Below are 21,123 nucleotides of genomic sequence, written 5' to 3' on the forward strand. Positions count from 1 at the left end.
AAAGCTCGGAATATTTATTTAAATATATGAAATATATAGAATAATATAATTATAGAAGACTGGTTTCTCAAAGAATTATATTACACACATGGTTGTTATGATATTATATTATTTTGATAATTCATCCATTCATAAGCGTACAAGAGATTTTATGTAATTATAAAGTACACTTTTGTATTATAATCCGATTAATGTGGCAAAATTTTTTCCATGTTATTCCGCAGGGTATCTGCGAATTCCCCTAAAATGAAAAATTTTAACAATACTACATACATTCTGCTATTCTTAAAAATCAGGAATCGGTTACACAAGTGGAAATGACGAAAATCTTTGCCTAATGCGGACAAGTCCAATAATCTTGAAATGTTTTCACAGCTGAAAATAGTCCAAGAAAAAGTCAATAAAGACACTCGATGAAGAAGAGAATCAAACTTAAATGTAATAGATTCGCGCGATACATCGTCTTATTCTTACAAGACAATAATCTCGGGTTGTCAACAGTATCGGAAATAAAATATAACTTGGATTTGGTGAAATGCGACGCGTTGCACGTAACAAGATACATTAACAATATAGATCAAATGTACAGCCTCGGCCAAAATTGTAAGACACTCTCATTATACTTTATTATACTGAATCTGCGCTAAGTACCGGGGAAGACTAGTGCATCCGTTGTTTCTGTAAACAACTTTTAAACAATAGTAATCTCTCCTGGTATTCAGTACAGTGCAATGATTATGAGAGTGTCACAATTTTGGCCAAGACCGTAATATACAGAAAACCAATAAAAAAAATAAATATATATACATATTTATATGTATATATATTTGTATATGTATTATATATATCTATATGTATATAATGCTAAATCGTTCAACGATTTGTCGTTTCAATAGAGTGAAAATGACTAGATTTGACTCTCAGAAGCGACCCTTTAATGCTTCATTATTGATTAAAAGTTTAATACACGTACACAGATGCGTCAACAGCATATCGGATTATTGCACGCATATTAAGCTCAAGTCTGTCAAGTTACGAGCATCAGCCGAAAAGCTAGCACTTATAGTGAGCTCTTGGTCGTCTTCTCTCGTTTCTGCGGGAAGAAAAAAAAAGTCCTTCTCTCGCCTAGCAAAAAGTCTTCCGCTAAACACTCTGCTGATTATCGTCAATCTACAAAGCGCGAGTTCCTACGTCCCTTTATGATGGCAGCCTATAACGAGTAAAATTAGCATACAGACTAGATTGTTCCATCGAAAATCGTACAGTTTATACCCATTCGTCGTCGCTATCCTATTACATGCTACATATGCACGAGACTGTCGTGATTGATCAGCACCAGTGAAGGAAACATTGATCACTCGTTATTGGTAAGTCTTATAGCTGGTACAGTATCGAAATTCTCATGTGTTGAAAACATCAATGCGGATCGCACCATCTTTAACGCAATCGGAAATCGGCGTATCTCGCGAATCTACTGTCTTCGAGGATTATCCGCGTCCTTCGAACCCTCGCCGGTGTCGTTCATGTCCCTCGGATGATCCTTGGAATTTCTGTCTTTGAATTCGCGCGAGTGGTAATAATGATTACTGTCTCTCCGCGAGGTCTGACCCCTGTACTTGCGATTGCTGCCGTCACGGCCGTAATTGCGGTACTCGCGCGACCGATAAGACGGCGATTCGAAACTGGCCGCTTCCGCCGACTTCACGCTGCCGTTCTGGAGTTGCGGCAAAACGGTCGAGTCCGTGTCCGTCTGATGATCTTGCTTCTCGTGCCGATTTGTGCTGTACCTGTAACAATTCACATGCAGATTTTATAATGTTTTCTATTGCTGGTTAACTAGTGCAATAAATTAGAGTAAAGGCCTGTGTCCATGATGCTAAAACTTGGGTCAAGTTCTAGTCCCGAGAAATGTGTAGCCAATCGACTTGCAGCTCTTATGGAATGGCTGCGAGTTGATTGACTACACATTTCTCGAAATTACAACTTGGACCAACTTCTAGCATCGTGGACGCAAGCCTTAAAACAAGTATATTTTTCTCATTATGGATTACTGCACTAGTTCACCAGCGCAGCAATAGAAAACAAGCCTGTACTGTTCTTCCATGTCTCGTGATAACTGCTTCAACTTTTCAAAGGTGACTTTTACGGCGAATTCACAAGTTTACAGATAGAGTTCCGTGAGTGTGCCGTACCTCGGTGATCTACGATGCCAGTAACTCGGTATTGGTAATGGTGGAAATTTACGAGAATTCTGTTCCTGCGTCGTGTTCGTGGGCGAGCCGCGGTTGTAATGGGTGTTGTCGCGGGAGCGCCCGCCTCTGCTGGAGCCGGCGTTGTTCGCCGAAGAAGCCGCCTTCAGCGAGGCTATCTCCTTCTTCTGATCCATATTCTCCTTGTGTAACCGCTTCACCATCGCGTACGACTCCTCCAGCAACACAACCAGGCTCGCCTGCACGGGATCCCCGACCTGAATCCCCACGTCTGCCACTTCGATTTTGTTCTTCTGCTCTTCCGTTACGTCCAACCTCCTGCGGAGCAAAGAGAGAGGCGTTAGCTCGCCGTCACGGCACACGTGTGACACGTTTTCGCGTGACCACTGACTTTTTTTGCTGCTCTATAATGCTCGATAAATACTGGTTATGTGTTTTCGCCTCTTGTAACGACACCTTAATGTCTTGCAAGTCTTTCTCCAGAAGCTCCACTTGCAAGGGTGTTATATTGACACTTGTTGGGCTACCCTGCGAGTTCAAAATTCAGAATTTCACCCTCTATGTCGACACGTAAAACGACGAAAGGCAAAGACACTATCGAAACTGCGTCGGGTCGCAGGTACCTTTGATTTCGCAAACCCATTTCCGTTGTCCTCGGGCGAAGAGGGACTACTGGTCGCACCGTAGTGCGCTTTTTTCGAAAATACTAGTTGAAATTGCAGATCTGCGGACGTTCGCAAGGCGAGTTAGAGGCAGGGCAGACTTGAAGATAGCAAATAGCAATTACGTCTGTTACCTCTATTCCTTTGACGCAGGCATTCTATCTCCTGATGCAAGGCGACCAAGGTCGCCTGATGCTGCTCCTGCAAAAACTTCATGTTCTGCTCCAGCTGCATCACCCTGTCCACGTTCAGGCTCTGATGCCTGACGTACGCGAATCCGTCGTTTCTCTCGGTCAGGGAGACCAGGTCGGGTGGTGCTTTCTTCCCCTGTTATACGAACGAGGGCTTTAAGCGCTTACAAAACCCGCCGCCTTTCTCTCTCGTGCTCAAACAAGTAATTTCGATAAATCTTATCACACATTCGAGAACCTGTGTACGCATTTCAATCGAGTCAAATGGCAATTGAACACTTGAAACGAGAAGACGAGCGTGTACTCACTTGAGGGAAGGGCACTGTCGGTAGCTTCATCAGCACTTTAGACGTCATCCCGAAGTTGTCGGTGGATATCGGTCGCGAGTCGTTCGTCGGCGCCCTCGTGGCTTCGCCCTAGTCTACTTTTACGGTATTCCGCTATCCTGATCGGCGATCTAAGAGCTATCGCACGTTCGAGCTGCACATCAACGCGGCTTAAGCTTGCTGGCGCGAATGAGGCCTCGAGTGTCTCGGCGACCTGCGTGGAAAATGCACAATTTCGCAATTAGAGTCACTCGCGGCGGAAACATACTCTAGAATCTAAACAGCGGGGGAACGTTCGAGGAACGTTTGCCGAAAACATCGATCCGGAGCAGCCGCTGCGTTTCTCGTTTTCGCACCCGCCAGGGCGAGCGGAGGGAAGAAGAGGAACCGAGCGAGGAAATAACGCAGTAGCGTCCATCGATCGCGCGTTACCGTGCGGCTTGTTTTGTCGATCCACCGCGCCGCGTTAACCGACACGCGCGAGCGTTAACAGACGAGAGGAAAGGACGCGGACGACGGGATCGCGGGATTTGAAAACACTTGTCTCGCAGCTCGCAACGCCATGGGGGAGAGTCTACGGGTGCCGCCAAGTAAGCGATGCCGCGCGGGATCAAGCGGACGCGAGGGCTACCGTGAAACGCGCGTCGAGGGCCGAGATAATGAATCTCGCGCGGACCGGGCGGGCCGCCTTACCGGGCGCACTCGAGCTCGCGGCGGACGAGAGTTTCGCAGGCTGAAAAGCGGACGAGTCGCACGGAGCGCACAGCGAGGTCCGGTCCGGCGGAGGGTTGAATGAGAACGTCCTGCGCGCGCAGCGTAACGTCGCCGATTGGCCGGCGGCGCGGGACTCGAACGGGCCCGCGGCACGCGGCGCGATCGCGCTCCCCGCGAGCGCGACGGACGCGGCGACTCGGGGAGGTCGAACGGCCGACGCGCCGTTCCGTCTCTCGTCCGCGCTCTCGGCTCCGCCGGAACCGGCCGCGCGGCCGATTCCGGCCGCGATTCCGCGTCGCCGTTCGAATCCCGCGCGTTTCCCGCGACCGGCGGGTCGGCCGCGTCGCCCAGGGGCGCTCCGCCGGCTCCTCGCGCCGCGTTTCCTCCTCGGACCCGCTGTTCCTTCATTCGCGACGAATCGGACTTGTCCCGAATCGAGCGGCACGCGCGATTGATGCCGGCGGGCGTAGCGATGCATCGGCCCGGCGCGGGCAGCAAACGGGCGGGGAGTCTCCCTTGTCGCGAGGAGCGCGTTGAGCACCGCTGGCGATCGCACCTCGCTCGTGTCACGGGTTTAACCCGTTCGCGTCGCCGAACGCCGCGAGTATTGATCCGCGGCGCGTGGCCGCGCCCACGCCTCTTCCGATCGTATCTCGCGTAGCCGGCGCGCTTCCGAGCGCGCAGCGACAAAAACCCGCGGCCCCGACTCGCCCCGCTCCGTTCGCCCTTAGCCCTTCGCCTCTCGTCGACCGTCATACGGGCCGAAGGGGCGGTCTCGGTTTAAATCATCTTGTGTCTCATTCTAAGGCTCGGTTTCGCCAAACGTCGCTTAACTTTGATCCTGGTTTAATTCATGCTTGTCTCTTTCTAAAGTAACAGTCGGAAAGAACGAATTCAGCTAAGCCTCAAGTTAGACCCAGTTTCGCCAAGCGTCGCTTAACTTTAAGCTTAGCTTAATTCGTTCTTTGCTCTCTTTCCAACTGTTACTCTTTAGAAAGAGACAAATATGAATTGAACTAGATTGTTAAGCGACGTTTCGTGAAACCGAGCCTTGAGCGACGTTGGTGAGACCAGGCCTAAAGCCCGTGTCACATTACGTATTGCGGATCGAGGATCGAATTGAAATTGCGGATCATATTTCAGCCAATCAGACGAGGCGGCCTTGAACCCGATTGGTTGAATTGCGATCCGTGATCCGCAATATGTAGTGTGGCACGGGCTTAATGGGCAGTTAGAAAAAGACAAAAGATAATTTAAACTAAGATCAAAGTTAAACGACATTGGCGAGAACCGAGGTAAGCCAACTCGATAGCGCGGAAAATATAAAAACTGTAAAAAGAATTCTCTCTCGACTCCCGAATTGTGAGATGAATCCTCTCCGCGTCATTTATACTCTATAGATGTCTCTAAGAATTCGAAAGACATTTGCTTTTATGTCAACGATTTTGAGCTCAATCTTTCTCGGACGCGGAAAGAATTCTTTTATACGCAGAGTCGGTTTGCGGCCAAGCCAAAATTGTGCCACCAGCCAATGGCGAGGACGATCTTCGAAAAAGACGCAGATTTTCATTGGTTGTTCCCAGTTAACGTTATCGAAAAACCTCGACAGCAAGTTACAGAATTCCCGTACAGGGCAACGATTGCTCGAGCTATTTGGGCATCTTCCACCGCGCTTTTGATTCGGCCCGCATGCTCGCCGCGTGATTTAAATTTCAAATTTCCGCCCGGGCTCGAATGTCGCGACTTTTTCTCTCTCTCGTTCCTCGGGTGATCGACAGAGATTTCGCGCGTCTCAATTGCCGCGGCGGAAAACGCTGCGCGTTCGACGTGGCGATTGCGGCGTCCGCGATCCGAATTTCCTTCCGCGAAACGTAATCGCCGGGAAATCGATCGGGTATCATTGGAACGGCCTTGAACCACTTCTCCCCCCCCCTCGCGCCGCGCCCGGAGAATCCGAGAGTCGAAGGGGCATCGATTTTTCGCGCGTCGCGCCAACTTCAGCCTGCACGCAGTCCGGACAAGGCGCTCGTATTCCCAAGTCCCGTCCAGCGCGTTCCCATGCAAGGATACGTGCCGCGGCGTCCCGTTTTTTAAGACCGCACTTTCCCCCCTTCTGTGCCCGTTGTTTATGGCACGGCCGAGGGGACGCGAGTGAGCGCGCACCCCCCTCGGAGCACCGGACATAACCAAGGGGACGCAGGATGTCGCTGCTCCTGAACCCCGCGGGGACCGTCCACCTCAACGACGACGCGACGGAGGATCCGTACCTTTCCGGGGATGAAAACGATGATTTTAACTTTAAGGTAGATCCCCCTCCCCCTCTCCCCTCCCCCCCGCGGAGCCTCGAGCCGGCGCGTACGTTGTTCCGCGTCTCGCGTCCCCCCCGGTGGCCGGCGACGTTACGCGTCGTCTACAACGCGTGGAGTGAGGAAACGAATCAACTCTATTCCTCTACTCCTACTTCAGCTCTCGCGCTTGCTCTCGGTTTAGCTTCCTTACGCCGGAAGCTAAGAGTTGTCGTTCCCTTTCGCTTCTTGCTCCAAGCTCCAAGTTAACAGATTCTGTTGATCCTTGCCGACACCCTGCCAGGAAAATTTGTAGATCACAAGATCCGTTTTCGACAGACTTGTTTATTCGAGTCCTCATTTGATTGTCGCTCGATACGAAACAAAACGCTGATCTTACGTTTCTCTGTTAAAGTACGTGCCTGCAAATCGCTTCAAGTACATAGTAAAGGACGTGCGCAGGCAGAGATGCCGGGAGGAGGAGGAGAGCGTGTGGGCGTCCTTCGTCAGGCGGCAGGAGCTCAACGACTACGGCAAGGGTGGCATCCAGCCGTCCGTTCAGAGTATCAAGCAGCTGTTGGACGAGGGTATGAGGGAGGCGGACAGGGAACTCAAGAAATTGGAGACCGACGTTGCGTCCGATGGAACGGCGAGAGAGTGCGACAAGGCCGGTGGCAATGGTCAGAAGCGTAAGCCGAAAGTAAGCGAACTCTCTGCGAAAGCAGCATCACGAGGTGACCGTTGATTAGACCGCTAAAGCTCACATAATAATAGGTAAATAATATCAGGGATTCGGCTGCGAAGAAAGCGCCGAGCACGAAAGACACTGGGACGGCCAGCACCAACTTGCTGCTCGCGATCCCCGAGGAGAGCAACGAGAGGAGGCGCGCGCCCGAGGACTTCAGGTCGTACGCCAGAAAGTCCCGCTCCGGCCACGCGATACCGCGGAGGCGGCCACCGCCGAGGCAGCCGCGCCACGCGACCAACGACGGCGTCGAGTACAATTCCAGTCCCGAGAGCAGCGCGCGCCGCGACGACGGCGTAATTTATGTGCGGCCGGACCCGTTCACCATGCGCAAGATCTTCACGATGCAGCGCAGGGTCGGCGAGCTGCTGGACGAGATCGCGCTCAGACTGGGCAACATCCCGGCGCCGGACGGGATCAAGGAGCTGCAGAGGCGGCAGCAGTGCGTCGCCGAGTTCGTCGTGCGGTTCTCCAGGAACTATCTGTACGATCTTAACAGATACGTCAAGGATATCCGCAGGCATATGTGCGTCATCTCGCCACGCGCGATAATAAGGCCGAATCGCCGAAACCTGGGGCTCCACATGCACGCGATCGAGCACAAGCTTCTCGCCGCGCATCAGCTGCTGCTGCACGCGTTGGTCGCCTATTGCAAACACGTCCCCAGCTCCATTCCCAAGGGACATCCCGGAAAGCTCAGAGAGATATTGCAGGTGGTTCTCGATCTGAAGACCATGTGCGACCGGCTCCACTTGAATTACTTCGATTCGGGGGACACGGACGTTCTGTCGCTGGTAACGCTATTAATACGAATCTATGTTGACCGATCAACGATCGCACTCTTTTGTATTCTCTTCACGCTTTGCGAAAATAGTAGAAACGTTAGACTCGAATTTGCTCACAAGTTGTTTGCGTGTTCGCAGGGGAAGGAGATTGAGAGCAAGTGCAATGCCGTTCTGTCAAAGTTGAAGGTCCCCACGGACAATGACTTGCTCGATTCCAACAAAACTCCCTCAGTGACGTCCTTCACTCCACATTCGACGAATAAAAAGCGACCCAGTCGCAAACAATTGTCCAATCGGCTGAGCATGTACAGCATGGATACCAAAGCTTCCAAGATTAATTCTAAACCCAAGACAAGTATGTAAAATCCATTTGTATCGTCAAGTTCGATATGTGTTGATTTTAGTTTGTACACTGTGTGCATTAACTTTTAGATTACCTTCAAAAAGATAAGAGGTGTAGTGCAATAGACGTTAAAAGGATCTCCAACGAGCTAATATCGGAGCAGCCGTATCCCAGTTCTGCAACATCTAAGGATGCGGATCAGGCTGACGTTAGAAAACACAGAGCGTTCGCAAAAGAGGAGGATATAAAGACCATGATGGATATATTATCCATAGACTCGGACAACGTAAAGAATTTATTACAAGATATGAGATAGATTTGTTGTAGCGTCAAAGTTGAAATACCTTGTTCACTTTGCAGGGCAGCAACTTCGAAACGCAAGAGAGACATAATAACGCGATGCCCACTAGGAGAATAGCGAGAAAGCGGTCTGGCAGGTTGCGGGACGAGAAGCAATTAGAAACCATAGAGAATATTGTTAAGAACACTTCCACAAACAACGACGACGAATCCGTGAAAAGAGAGGCGGTTACAGAGGAACATTTGTCTAATTTGGTGCCGGTTATAGCAGACTTCATGTCTTTGGTTTCCAATAAGGTGAACTGCAGCGATTGCTGCCCAAATTATCTCTGAAAGATATTTTCTTTAAATGAGGTTATTCAGTTATCTCTAGCTTGATAATTTAAATTTTATCGTGCAGCAAAATGAATTAGAAACGGGGCCAGTTTATTCTAAAACTTGTACGAAGACATTAATGAAATTCCTGCAGAAGTATCAGTCGGCTAAAAGCATGAATGCGAAGTTCAACGCAAGCTGCGACGTATGTTGCTCAGGCAGTGAATGCGAATGTCTCGAGACAAATAGGTATGAGTGTTCACATTACATTTTATAAATATTTCTTACGTTTGATAGCTAACAAAATGAGATTCAACTTACATAATATGTTGCCCTTGAAGGACGATGCGGAAAAACGGCGAGAATATGCAGCTGATTTGCGTGTCGTCGATAGAAAGTGTATCAAAGCCACCTCGCTACTGCGACGCGTCGTGTCAAGCGGATAGCTTAACGGAATTGCCGGATTTTGAGGCCAAGGTAAAATAAACTAAAAAATAAACACTGAAGAATGGTTAAAGAGAATCGCACAAATGTAATACCTGTACGTTGATTGTACGAATGCGGCAGATGAAGGAAGGAAAATTTGTGGTAGACTCGCTGAACAACATCGAGCTTGTCGTTTCCGAGGAAACGGAGATGGATTTTTTGAAATATAAGGCCGAGTATCAGCGGTCGATGCAATCGATTCCGATGTACTCTAGCAACACGCAAAATAAACCGTGGGACATTGTCGCTTGGTAAGTATAGTACAACCGTCTTACTCTTGTTCAGCAAATATGTGTGCAACGAATAATATTGTGCGCAGGATATCCGATAAGCTCGTAGACGAGTTGATAACGGAGATCGCGAAGGAGCTGCAAATAGACGACGTCATACAGAAGCTTTTCGAGTTAGAGTTCCAAGAATTCTAACGCTACTTGAGACTGCACAAAAGAGATTGTACAAGAGACTTTGCGTAAATTTGAGATATTTTATATTATAAATTGCTAATTTTGGAAATATAATATTGCGTCTTTGTAAATTGTCTCTTTCTTTCCAGCCAAGCGACTTTTTCCTGAAATATTTCTAAATACAAGCGTCATATTATCCGATTCAGTTAGACAAATGTGTCAGATTCGCAATAAGCAAAATGTTGGCAGCTGCCTTGCAGATTCGAACAGACCATTACATCAGACATAATCCTACAGCAAATTGACAGTAGAAACGTGACAGAATGTCATTTCATTCAAGTAGACAGAATGACAGATATTCTCCGAGCTCTTTTCATTATATTTCTGCCGACCCTGCTGACAAAATTTACAAGATCTTCACGAGACCTATTTTCGATAAAGTTGATTATCTAGTACTTAAACAATTCGTTAGCTGATGGTAGCAACCAAGAATCTGTCGTTGATTTCAATTAAATAAAATCGTTACAAGATAGCGGCTTTTATTCGGGCTTTGCGGTGCAATTAATCATTGCGTGTTCCGTTAATAGATTCTGCTTACATCGCTGCTGTCGTTCTACTGAAAAACTTCGTAACGGACACTTTGCGAAATCTGCTCTCGACTGGCTCGGCGTAAAATCATTTTTCTATTTTAATCGCCCCACGATTATCAGGATTTAACGAATTGTGGTGTTAGCTGCGCGAAACAACGATCCTTCTCGGGCGCCTTCGTAAAACGAGCGAGTGTCACGGGACAACCCGTCGTTAAAATAAAACCAACCGAGCTCGCACGTCCTGCGTAGTAGTTCGTGCACGCGTTAGTCCCCGGTCAGCTGATCCGACACAAAAGAAACGTGTCGGCCATGTCGTCCGCGGCACCGCGCGTCTTCTCGCGTCCGGTATCCGCGTGAGGAACGGCGTGGCTTTCACAGCGTCACGCGACACCGAGTCGAGACGCGATAGAGCGGTGTCCCGTGTCCGTGCACCACGTGCAAGTCGTCTCGGTCGAGCCCGACGAGTCCGCGATGAGTCGCCAAGTCGTCCTGAGGCTTTACAAGGACATTTTGAGATACGGCGAGACTGTGAGGTTCACGAACAAGAAGTACTTTCGCGACAGGATCCAGACGGCTTTCAGACGTAACAAGGGCCTGTCCGACGAGGCGGCGATAGACTTCCAATTGAAGGTGACGACGCAGCGCGAGCGGCGTGCCGCTTATAACCTCTCGTTGTTTCTAACCTACAAACCATTTCGTTATTTACTTAAAGTGTACATACCGTGCGGAATAATCTTGAAGCGAGGTTGAAGACACTTTGTTAACATAGACACAAGTTTCAACACTGGAATTCGGCATATAATAGCAGGATTGATTTCTCTGTTATGTTACATAATCCTCGCTCTTGATTTTTGCTTCATTTGTATCCGCGTGTTGAAGATATATTCGTATCATACGTAATGCAAACTTAAAATGAAAAAGAAAGGCGTTATACAGGGGGTGGACAAAATAATGTGAACACCTGACTAACACACAATATTTGTTAACTAATAAGGTATAGTGCTTCACTGTGGGGAGTAGGCAGTCCGGATCGTAAGGCTTTTTTTTGGGAGTTCTCCATACATAAACCCCGGCCGTTTGTAGGAAACAAAGTAAACGATGATTCATCGGACCATACCACATTCGTCCAAGTTTTATGATCGTGGCACCACGATCTACCAATGAATTTTTCACTAAACAGATTTTACTCCAAGGGCAATAAATTTATGGTGAAACCAATAGATGATGTCTATTAACTTATTGTTAGCAGAAACTCCGCTCTCTCACATTAGGGGACTTTTCTCTACATATCTGATATTCAGACGTTTAAATTCTCTCCCAGTAGTTAAATTTTGAATTGTATGCAAGTTAATAGTCTTTAAAAGCTCCGTTGATAATTTGGAACAATAACTTCTGTATTCCATCTTCCACAGAAGGGCATGAAGTTCTTGGAAGCCAAGAGAGTGGTGTAGTTCGCTGCGCCGGGAGACGCATGAGAATTCAAGGCAGAGTCATGTTGGCGAGGTCCGCGTTGACGTGTCTCAGGGTTCACAGTGGCATTCGCTCGACGGTCAGCCGCAAGCTCCTGCTGGCGGGTGTCGCGATTAATCGCGAGAGCGTGCAGGTCCGCGGCAAGTCGTTCAAGCGTTATCTCGACTACTCCAACGTTCCCAAGCTGGACGAGGCCGATCTGGAGGAGCAGTTCGTCCGCGGCAGCGGTCCGGGCGGCCAAGCAACCAACAAGACGAACAACGCGGTCCTGCTCAGGCACAAGCCCACCGGGCTCGTTGTCAAGTGCCACGAGACGAGGAGTCAGTGGGACAACAAGAAGCGCGCCCGCGAAATCCTGGTGACCAAGCTCGACAACCTGCTGAACAAGGAGCGCTCCATCGAGGCTCAGATACGCGTCCTCGAGGAGAAGCAGCGGGCGCGACAGGACTACAAAAGAAGAAAGCTGGACGAGATGAAGAGAGCGTTCCGCGAACGCGAAGGCTTGACGTGACGCGAGCCGTTTCGTGTTAAATTACCTCTTAGGCTGTACCTAAATTGACTTTAGATTTGGAAATAAGTGAAATTACAGCTTATTAATGTTAATTATAACCAATTGAATTCATTAAAGATCAATGAACTTACACCGTAAGTTATCTGGTTTCAGTCTCTGGAGATACAGAAGCTTCCCTTCACTCTAGAGCTGCAACTAAACTGTTAACTGCGCCGTAGTCTCCTGCTAGCTGGTCTCTTAAATTACAATTAGGATAACAAAAATAGCGAATATTTAATTACAATTAGGGCAAGGAATATTGAGTCTAAAATCAGAGTTGGTTGAACTTGTTGGCCGCCAATTGAATCCAAGGAGGGCCACGTGGAGTCACGAACAGGTGCAATGAAATAATTTTTCATGAAAAATTTGTATTCTTTAATAATAATTTCTCTTTCTGAACTCATTTACAGCAATTCTGCTTGAAATAATGTGGATATACTCAGGAATTGAAAATATAGAATATTACCTTCAATAATATACACAATATAACGGAAATGTGTGTTGCGTATCTCGTGTATGTATGCATGTATGGTGTGGTGTGTGTGTCGTGTACATGATTACAATGTTATAAAGCTGTATGCAGTCTTGCGTACTCTAAAATGTAATATACCTTAAATAGAGATAATCCTTAATCATGATCCGAACAAAACGATTGTCATCAAAGTGGTACCCAATTTTCGTTTACACAAAACGACACGACAAAGGAGGAAAAGAAGGTAAGGAACGACGTGGTACTAGTAAAAAAAAAAGAACAGAAAAAGATACAACTGTCCCGTCTCTGAGAACACAACGACCGCATCTAAAGAATGTACACAGTGGGATATACCGGGTGGGGAGTGTTAAAACTAGCCACCTGAAAGAACGTCACTAAGTAGAATGGCATCACTAAAGAGATAGAGAGAAATTATATATATAATATATATATATATATATAATACTATGATGCAATGTTAAATACTATTCTACGTACACAAATAATATTTTTATACACAATGTACACTGTGGCGGGATGAGATATCGGATTGCGAGATCGACAACCGGCCAGCGTCGTTGAAATCTAAGCCGAAATACAGCCTCTTTCGTCTCCGCCTCCGTTCTCCAGGTCTTCAGCTGTTCTTCAACCACCGGCCGAAGTGCCCGCGGCCGGACTTGACGCGCTTTCTCGCCGGCTTGGGATTCGAGCGCGGCGGTGAGCCGCCGGAGCTTCTCAGCCGCCGGTTGCTCGCAACCGTCACCGTCGACAGGATACCGTGGTCCATGTCCACCTGGTCGTCGAGCTTCATCATCCGCACGACCGGCTGAAACTCGATGCTCGAGCGACGCTGCTCGAGTTCGGTGGACGACAGCATCGACGGGCTGACGCGCTCCGACAGCGCGCACTGATCCATCGTCGGGTCGGACGACTCCTGGATGTTGTCCGACGACGAGATGGCCTCGCTCTTGCGCTTTACGCCGCCGCGCACCCCGCCGCTCGCCGGTGACTGTTGCCGCTTCTTGTTGCACGACGTAATACTCAAGTAGGCGTCCTTTTTACAATTCTCGTCCTCGTAAATCATCCCGACGCGATCGGGCGACGACAGGTTGACGCTGTTGCGAGTGACGGCCGCCTTCGACTGGCGCTTCCTCGAGTAGATCCGCCGCCGCGGGCCCATCCGACCGCGCCTCGTCGCGGCGAACATGATACCGTGGCGGCCGTGTTTCGACAACTCCCCCGTGTCGGACGAGTTCTCCTCGCAATTGCCGCCGCGCAGCTGCCGCTTCGGCAGCGACAACTCGCCGGTGGAATTGTGGTGTTTCTTAGGAACTATACCGGTCTCCTCCTTTCTACACTGCTGCAACTGCAGATTGTCCTGGTTCTCGATCTCCGTGTCCCGCGACTCGCAGCTGTCGGCGCTGCTCGCGACGTGCTCGCGCTGCCGCTGTTTCCTCACGGACGACTTGGCGACGACCAGGCTCTCGGCGATCGCGTTCACGTCCTTCCTGCCGAAGGCCAGGTTCTTCTGGTTCTCGTGATTCTCGTCGTTGCCCGAATCGTTACCCAACATCTCCGCCAACTCCGACAGGTCTTTCCTACACGGATAATCCTTGCTCGACAGATGACTCGTGTTCGTCCCGTCGTCGCACGCCTTTTCGAGAACGGACTCCACGTAATCCTTGCACACCTTTGCACAGGCCGACAGGCTCGTGCTGTCGTTGCCGACAGCCTCTACGCTCCTGTTCCTCTTGCCGAGCGTCTCATGGTACGGCTTGTGAGACGTAGTGCTGGCTTCCAACGCAGCGTCCACGTCGCTCTTCTGACCCAGCCGTTCCGCGGCCATTGCGACGTTCGTCTCCGACAATCCGTTGTCCAGCGTGTGACGTCCGGCTAAGGCGTCGTCGGAATAGAGCCTCCTGTCCGCCAACGATTCCCGGTCGCAGTCCGTCAAGATCTTGCTGTTGGTTTGTATCTTTTTCTTCATCTTGTTACCAACTGGCCAGCCGGTCCGATTTTTTCTCCTTTTCCGTCGCTTCAGCGGAATATCCGTGCTGATCTCGCCGCATTCCGAGCTCGCGCACGACGAGTTGTTCTCCAGACAGTTGGTCATGTCCTGACAGTTGTCGAGTAGCTCCAGCAGATTCGGCGGCGCGCCCTTCGTCAGGTTCGTCTCGCAGAAGCTCTCGGTATGCGCCACATCCAAATCGGGCTCGAACGAGTCGTCCAATTCGCCCTTCGCGCTCAACATCTCGTCGATCGTCCTCGCTATCTCCTTTATCTCCTCGTCCACGTCTAATTTGAGCTCCGGCTTCTGTTCGAACGCCTTGGGGGTGTTGACGCGTGATCTGCTGACGGACGGCGACTCCTCTATCGTAGGTAGAGTCGACTGCTGTTCCCTTTTGCGGATTATGGTGGACATAATAGCTAACGTGGACGCATGGCAGCGCGGACTCTTCCTCGGCGAGCGGCCCGCGCAGCCCGCGCCGCGACCGCGGCCCCTTCTCCTGCCGCTCTCCATTCTGTTCTGCGCTTTCAGCAACGTCTCCTGGAAGTTCTCGATCTCGTACGGCAGGAGAAATGGCTTCATCGCCTCGCACTCGCTGAAGCAATGCCAAAACTCGGCGCCCGCGTCCTGACGCTGATACGTCTGGTACCACGGCTCGGACAGAGGCACCGACTCGAAGGAGAACTGCATCTTCTCAATCTCCGCCGACGGCTTGGACGGATAAACTTTCTCGACTACGCTGTCGGCTTGCGGCCTGCAATCCTCCGATGCCTTCGTCGCCCCTTGTTCCCTACTGCCATCGGCGTCTTTGATACCGGTCAGTGGAGCCTGGTACCTTAGCCTGCTGCCAGGCGTCTCGAATTTGTAGTAGTCCGTATTGTCCTTGATGAACGCCTCCGCCTGCGTACGTCTTCTCTTCCTCGCTCTGCCCAGGTGCACGGAGTCCTGCGAGTCCTCCTCGACGATCTCCTGCTTAATGGGGCTCGAGTTCAACGACACGGACGAATTGACGTTCTCGTGGGTCTCGCTGTCCGTGTCCCTCGGTAACACGCTGCTCTGCTCGCCGTCGCTGGTTCGCTCGCTCGAATCGTCTCGCTTCGGCTCGCCGAACATGAAGGATTCCGCCTCGTCGCTCAGTAACGACAACTCCGATTTCCTAACACGTTTAAACCGCACCACCACCGGCTTCTCGTTGGACGGCGCCTCCTTCTTCTCCTCGTCCTCGCCATCCTTGAACGCCGCGTGCTGCGAATTGCCGCCCGGCGCCGCGCTCGACCGCAACTTGTTACCCAACACTTCCACCTTGTAGTAGGCGCGATTGTCCTCTATCAAACGCTCCTCCACAGACAGTCGATGTCGGTATCGACCCCTGATACCTCTGCCGCCCCTCCGACTCACGCGCGGATGCCTGGGCCTCGCGTGCCGAGCGTTCTCTCCCTGCGACGCCTTCAAGTCGCTCTGCTCGCTATGCCCGTTGCAAACGATCTCGTTCGCGTCGCTCAACTTCCTCGCGTCCGCCGTCACCTTCTCCGTACTCGGCAGCGCGCAATTGTTTCTCTGAAACGAATCGTCTTTGCAGCTCGTCACAATGTAACCACTGTCGACACCGACCGCTTTTATCGCGCACTCCAAGACACCCGAGTTTTCGTCACCGTTGCACTCATTTTTACTACCGAGATAGTCTGGATCCTCCGATATGTGACGCGAGTTTATAATACCGTTTTGCGCATTTCTATGCACGATCACCGACTGTAACTTTGGCGGATCCAGATTACCGTGCTTGTTATTGATATTATCTTCCTTACTGTTATAAAACTCGATATTGTTCGGAAACGTTCTGATTTTGTAGTCCTCGTGCTTGGGCTCCTTCAGGATGTCCTCCGTGTACTTGTCGTCCTCCTCGATCCAGATGGTGCCTTTCGAGCGCTTCTTGATGGTGTAGCCCTCCAACTTGTCGTACAGCTTCTCGCTCTTGTCGACCTCGTGCCACGGACTGCCCTTCGACCTGAGGAGATGCCCGCTCTCGTGTTTCGTGCGAGCGCGTAGATTGTGCGACGAGCTTAACTTGAGATTAAGATTTCTGCGCGCACCATTCACCATTTTTATCTCGTCCACGGTAAAGTTACTTAAAGTCTTGGTGTTCTTGTTCACCTTCTCCTCGGGCAGTACTACGCTGTGAAGATTGCCATCTCCGTTGGGGAATAAGCCGCAGTCCTTTCTACCAGACAACACACGGAAATTAATCAGACGCGCGAATGTGTGGACACTTGTATTCTACAGCTGCGTTTGGCATTGCAAATCCGAGTGAGCGAAGGAGGGCAATGGGACAGATCCCCTAAAGCGTTAGACGGGCTACACACTAGTAATGCTTACAAGTGAGGAAGTACTTTTGTGCAATGACAGTTTCATTATTGTTTTATGTGTAATAAAAGAGAAGAAAATAGGACAAAGACCCTTAACACGTAGTGACATTCTGTCGTTTGTTAACTGTACTCACAATAGACACGAGTGTCGCTAATTAAGCGTTGCACAGAAACGTATTTAGAGGAGTCGAAACAATTTCATGATCCGATCAAAGTAGAAAAGCAAGGAGTTTGCGTTTCAAGTCGCCTACAGTTCCCGCATTATGAACCTCAGGTGGAAACTTGTTCCACGATTCGGCCGCGAAGCTGCAGAACGAACGCTTAAAGTATTCCGTCCGCGGTAACGGAGGAGTCGGTGTGCCTTCGGGGAACGAGGTGGCAAGGGAGGGAGAGCAATGCTGAACGCGGCTAATATTCAAACTATACAAATATCGGCGAGATTGAAATTAAAGAAAAATTGTAGGTTTCACTTGCGAATGCTTACTCAATGTCCTTTGTTCGGTTCAATTTTAAGAACGCCTCCACGTTGGCGCCCGCGTTGATCAGCGTGTCCAACGACAAGAAGTTGTCATCGTTCCCCACAAAGTTGAGATGCTGTTCGCTTTGCACGTGCTTGGACAAATCGTTATAATGTACACGACAAATCTCGCAATAGCCAGCGACCAGCTGTTCCGTTCTGCGGGCACGTGCGGCAGTGGCACGGGGTCTCCGAGTCATTTCTTTACCCTGTCCACACGAAAGAAAATTGCCCATGACCTTGACGTAGAAATTCGACCCGGTAACTTTTGGTACCGTTTTATCTCAATATACGTTATGTCTTATATAATAGCGAATAATGCACCACCTCCGCCTTATTTACAGATTCAATTTCCCTCTTATTCTCCTTGATCTCTTTGTTTGTCAATTTGCTCTCTCGTTTCTCCTGCTTCTTTGCGTCGAAGGGACACGAACCAGGATCGCCGTCAAAGTTCAACGTGGGCCACGACGGCAATTCCAGAAACACTGGTCGAGTAGATCTAGAAATAGAAACGGGAGGTGATTTCACGCGCGGAAAGCCGGGCGTGAGCGAAACGCTGGCGACGATTACCTGTGGATAGAGTCAAATTTGACGTACGGTCTCTTCAAGTGCTTGAGCTTCGTCGAGCTCTGCTGATTGACTTGCTTCAAGCTCGAGGTGCTCGTGAGAGACTCGTAGATCTTGTCGAGCCAATCCTGAAGCTTGTCCGTCGTCCAGATAGGAATTCCCCAACTATGGGCGTTGTTTAGTGGATCCACGGAACACTGTTGTGGCTGCGTCAGAGCACGTTCCAACATTGCATCCACCCGCGATTTCTTCGGGAACACAAAACAATTTTCCAATTTATCGCGCCGTTGCACCCCATCGATTGACAAATTTTCAACTCGCCTACCGCAACGTTGCTCGCGCGACAGATAAGACAGTATCGAGAGAGGACGCGCGGCGAGACAAATCTCTCTCTTTATCAACACAACACTGTACTTTCTGCGCGGCGCGTCTCGTCCTCGCCACTTACAGATCTGGTAGTTTGACCCCGCAGAGTAGAATTGGACGAGGGGCATTCAGAGCTCGGCAACGGCGTCGGGGGTGTGGGAGTCGGGACTTCGACGCTTCTCAGTGAGCGGGGTCCCCCGCTGCCTCCGCTGATGTTGCAAACCCATCTATGTCTCTCCAAGTTGGCGTGGCCCGCCCTGTCCACTCTATCGCTGGCGACGAGATTCACGCTGCGCACTAGAAACAACTCGACCGCCTGGAAACAGAGAGCAGCGAGTTGAAGGAGTAAAGACGGGCGCGGGAGCGGCGGGGAAGGCGGGGGGGCGCGAGGGGCTTGGCAGAAGAGCGGGCAGGTGTAAGCGGACACGATCAACACGATCAACTGACACGTCAGAGCGCATTCTTTCCGAGCTGAAACGCGACGGCCTCTCCCGTGGGTATATCTCGAGCTCCTGCGGCGCGGACAAAGGAGACCTTGGCGAGGCGAGTCCGCCCCGTCCGTCCCGTCCCGTCTCGCGAGCGAGCGAGCGAGCGCGCGACAGAGACGGCCCGACTTTCGAGGAAGTTTATCGTTTGCGCAACGAGCAAAGCGTTGCCGCGCGCGCACAGTGCACACATACGCGATGAGCGGCACTCGGGGACACACGCTCACATCGCGTTACGCTGACGTCAAGTGATTTCGCGGCTTTCCTCGGGCGGCGGCGGAGGCGGAGGCCGACCGTTACAGCGCGTGCCGTCGCGACCGAGCCTCGCGTAGCGGACGCCGCGACTCGCCGCCCGCCGCCGCGCGCATAGCGTTGTTCTAATAATACGACGCGGCGCGTCGGCCGCCAGCTGTGCTCCGTCCAAGACACCGGGAGGCGGACGCGGCGAGGAGACGACACGTGGAGCGCGCCCCGGCGCGAGCGGCGGCGGCGATCGCGACGGCGCATTCGCGACGCGACGGCCGGGCGAGGACGCGCGCCTCCCTCCGGGCAGCCACGGGGAGTCTCCGTCGACGTCCCGTTTCCGACGCGGCGTTGGCGGCGGCGGCGGCGGCGACTCCGCGGATCGTCGCGCGCGAGAGCCGTGGACGCGCGGAGCCCGGGGGGGCGCGTCGCGTCGACGAGGCGACGCTCGAGAGGACGCGGGAGGGAGCGCGCGCGGCCGGGCGGAGAGAAGCCACACGGGACGCGACGGCGCGACACGACGCCACTCGCACTCGCACTCGCCTGCGACTGCTGACCGCGGCGGACAACTGTCACGCACAAAATGGCTATTCGCCGTTAGCAGCTTGGCACGGGGGCCTGGAGACGGCGCGCGCGTCCGCCCTCCGCTCCTCTCGCGCCCGACGACGAGACGGCGAGGACACGCGCGCGCGACTCCCGTCAGCCGCCGCCGTCGTCGCGCACGCCGTCCTCCCGCGTGCGCGCCGCGTGCCCGTCGCTCCCCCCCTCCCCGCCCCGCGAATCCGCTTTTCGAAATTTTCGCGCACGGGCCGGGCAATTCCGCGCGCGGCTGCGCAGATGGCGCGCGGCGCGCCGGTTTCGCGGAGATTTGTTTGTCAACAGACAACGGCGACGGTTTGACAGCTGCTCTATTAATAGGCGGTCGCGAGGCGACTTTGTACTCGCGCACTGCCGCTCCGCTCTCTCGCGTTCGTCCCGTCGAGTCGTCGCCTCGTCGAAACGGCGAAAGGGAGACGAAACCTCCGCTTCTCTCCGGCGACGACGACCGGAGGCTCCGATTTCGCCGAGAATCCTGCGCGGAAACGCGTCGAGCCGCGGATCGAAAGCTTTCAATTTCAACGCAGGAAGCTCGCGGCAAACTTCCGACTGGTCGACTCGCGTCTACGGAGTCTCAAGGCTCGTCCACACGACAAGGCGTGAGGCGCGGCGCAAGAGCGCAGGCACAGGCGGAATAAAATAATTTTCTTTCCAACGCCCGCGCCCTTGCGCCGCGCCTCACGCCTCGTCGTGTAGACGAGGCTTTATTGCGAGTTCGGTTGCTTGCACTAGTTTATAGTCACTTGTTGTATTTAACTTTGCTTAAGTACATGTACAAAAAGTATTTAGTCAAAAAACGATTCGTATAAACGTTGCGCAGACCATTGTTCTAGAAAAGAAATGTTGCAGGAGGTATTCAAGGCGATCTTTAAATATAAGAACTGGAAACGAGGCTTAGCGTGCACTCGGTGTGCGCACTAGTGCAACCAACCGAATTTGCTATTAGCTCAACCGGCCCGCATGCGGGGCATCTGTTATCTCTACCAGAGAGAAGCCTGAGAGATGTCACGGCCCCGTTTTTCGTGATACGCGAATGCGATACGCCCTCTGTGGACATTGAAAACGTGGACATTGAACTACGTAGCCAATGCACATGTTGCTAAGTGGGCAACGCAGATTTGCGAATTTT

General features: G+C 51.4%; 5 protein-coding genes across 10 annotated transcripts in view; 3 read left to right on the plus strand and 2 right to left on the minus strand.

Annotated features, from left to right (window-relative positions):
- Positions 1-89: 89 nt before the first annotated feature.
- LOC105567227 lies at positions 90-4,682 on the minus strand. Of its 3 annotated transcripts, none has more exons than XM_012021913.1 (7): positions 4,660-4,682; positions 3,372-3,603; positions 3,007-3,199; positions 2,834-2,934; positions 2,602-2,738; positions 2,193-2,528; positions 90-1,787 (listed from the first exon to the last, which is right to left on the minus strand). In XM_012021913.1, the coding sequence occupies exons 2-7, from the start codon at positions 3,417-3,419 to the stop codon at positions 1,472-1,474; spliced, it is 1,131 nt and encodes a 376-aa protein (XP_011877303.1). In that variant the 5' UTR covers positions 3,420-3,603; positions 4,660-4,682; the 3' UTR covers positions 90-1,471. The 3 variants fall into 3 exon arrangements, with proteins under 3 accessions (XP_011877303.1, XP_011877304.1, XP_011877302.1); XM_012021914.1 differs by lacking the exon at positions 4,660-4,682 and adding an exon at positions 4,083-4,211 and having other exon boundaries at positions 2,635-2,738; XM_012021912.1 differs by lacking the exon at positions 4,660-4,682 and adding an exon at positions 4,083-4,207.
- Positions 4,683-4,741: 59 nt separating this feature from the next.
- Positions 4,742-10,354, plus strand: LOC105567226. The gene is made up of 10 exons (XM_012021911.1): positions 4,742-6,406; positions 6,804-7,088; positions 7,163-7,927; positions 8,057-8,273; positions 8,351-8,547; positions 8,622-8,858; positions 8,962-9,125; positions 9,218-9,353; positions 9,444-9,613; positions 9,682-10,354. The coding sequence occupies exons 1-10, from the start codon at positions 6,305-6,307 to the stop codon at positions 9,785-9,787; spliced, it is 2,379 nt and encodes a 792-aa protein (XP_011877301.1). The 5' UTR covers positions 4,742-6,304; the 3' UTR covers positions 9,788-10,354.
- A 40-nt stretch (positions 10,355-10,394) lies between these two features.
- LOC105567231 (LYR motif-containing protein 2) lies at positions 10,395-11,847 on the plus strand. Its single transcript, XM_012021924.1, has 2 exons — positions 10,395-10,986; positions 11,769-11,847. The coding sequence occupies exons 1-2, from the start codon at positions 10,828-10,830 to the stop codon at positions 11,805-11,807; spliced, it is 198 nt and encodes a 65-aa protein (XP_011877314.1). The 5' UTR covers positions 10,395-10,827; the 3' UTR covers positions 11,808-11,847.
- LOC105567230 (probable peptide chain release factor C12orf65 homolog, mitochondrial) lies at positions 11,826-12,475 on the plus strand. Its single transcript, XM_012021923.1, has one exon. It carries the CDS (start codon positions 11,828-11,830, stop codon positions 12,335-12,337), a length of 510 nt encoding a protein of 169 aa, XP_011877313.1. The 5' UTR covers positions 11,826-11,827; the 3' UTR covers positions 12,338-12,475.
- Positions 12,476-12,727: 252 nt separating this feature from the next.
- LOC105567232 overlaps positions 12,728-21,123 on the minus strand; it is a 12,445-nt gene continuing 4,049 nt past the window's right edge. For 3 of the 4 annotated variants that reach the window (XM_012021925.1, XM_012021927.1, XM_012021928.1), the window contains 5 exons: positions 18,752-18,985; positions 18,307-18,551; positions 18,064-18,235; positions 17,704-17,945; positions 12,728-17,074 (listed from right to left, as the gene is read on the minus strand). In XM_012021925.1, the coding sequence (XP_011877315.1) occupies positions 13,483-17,074; positions 17,704-17,945; positions 18,064-18,235; positions 18,307-18,551; positions 18,752-18,985 (4,485 nt within the window). In that variant the 3' untranslated portion in view covers positions 12,728-13,482. The remainder of the gene's footprint in view (positions 17,075-17,703; positions 17,946-18,063; positions 18,236-18,306; positions 18,552-18,751; positions 18,986-21,123) is intronic. The other variant, XM_012021926.1, reaches the window with a different exon arrangement.

Source organism: Vollenhovia emeryi, unplaced genomic scaffold (genome assembly GCF_000949405.1).
Source record: "Vollenhovia emeryi isolate VEMERY1.0 unplaced genomic scaffold, V.emery_V1.0 DF939139.1, whole genome shotgun sequence".
In the NCBI taxonomy this organism is placed as follows: domain Eukaryota; kingdom Metazoa; phylum Arthropoda; class Insecta; order Hymenoptera; family Formicidae; genus Vollenhovia; species Vollenhovia emeryi.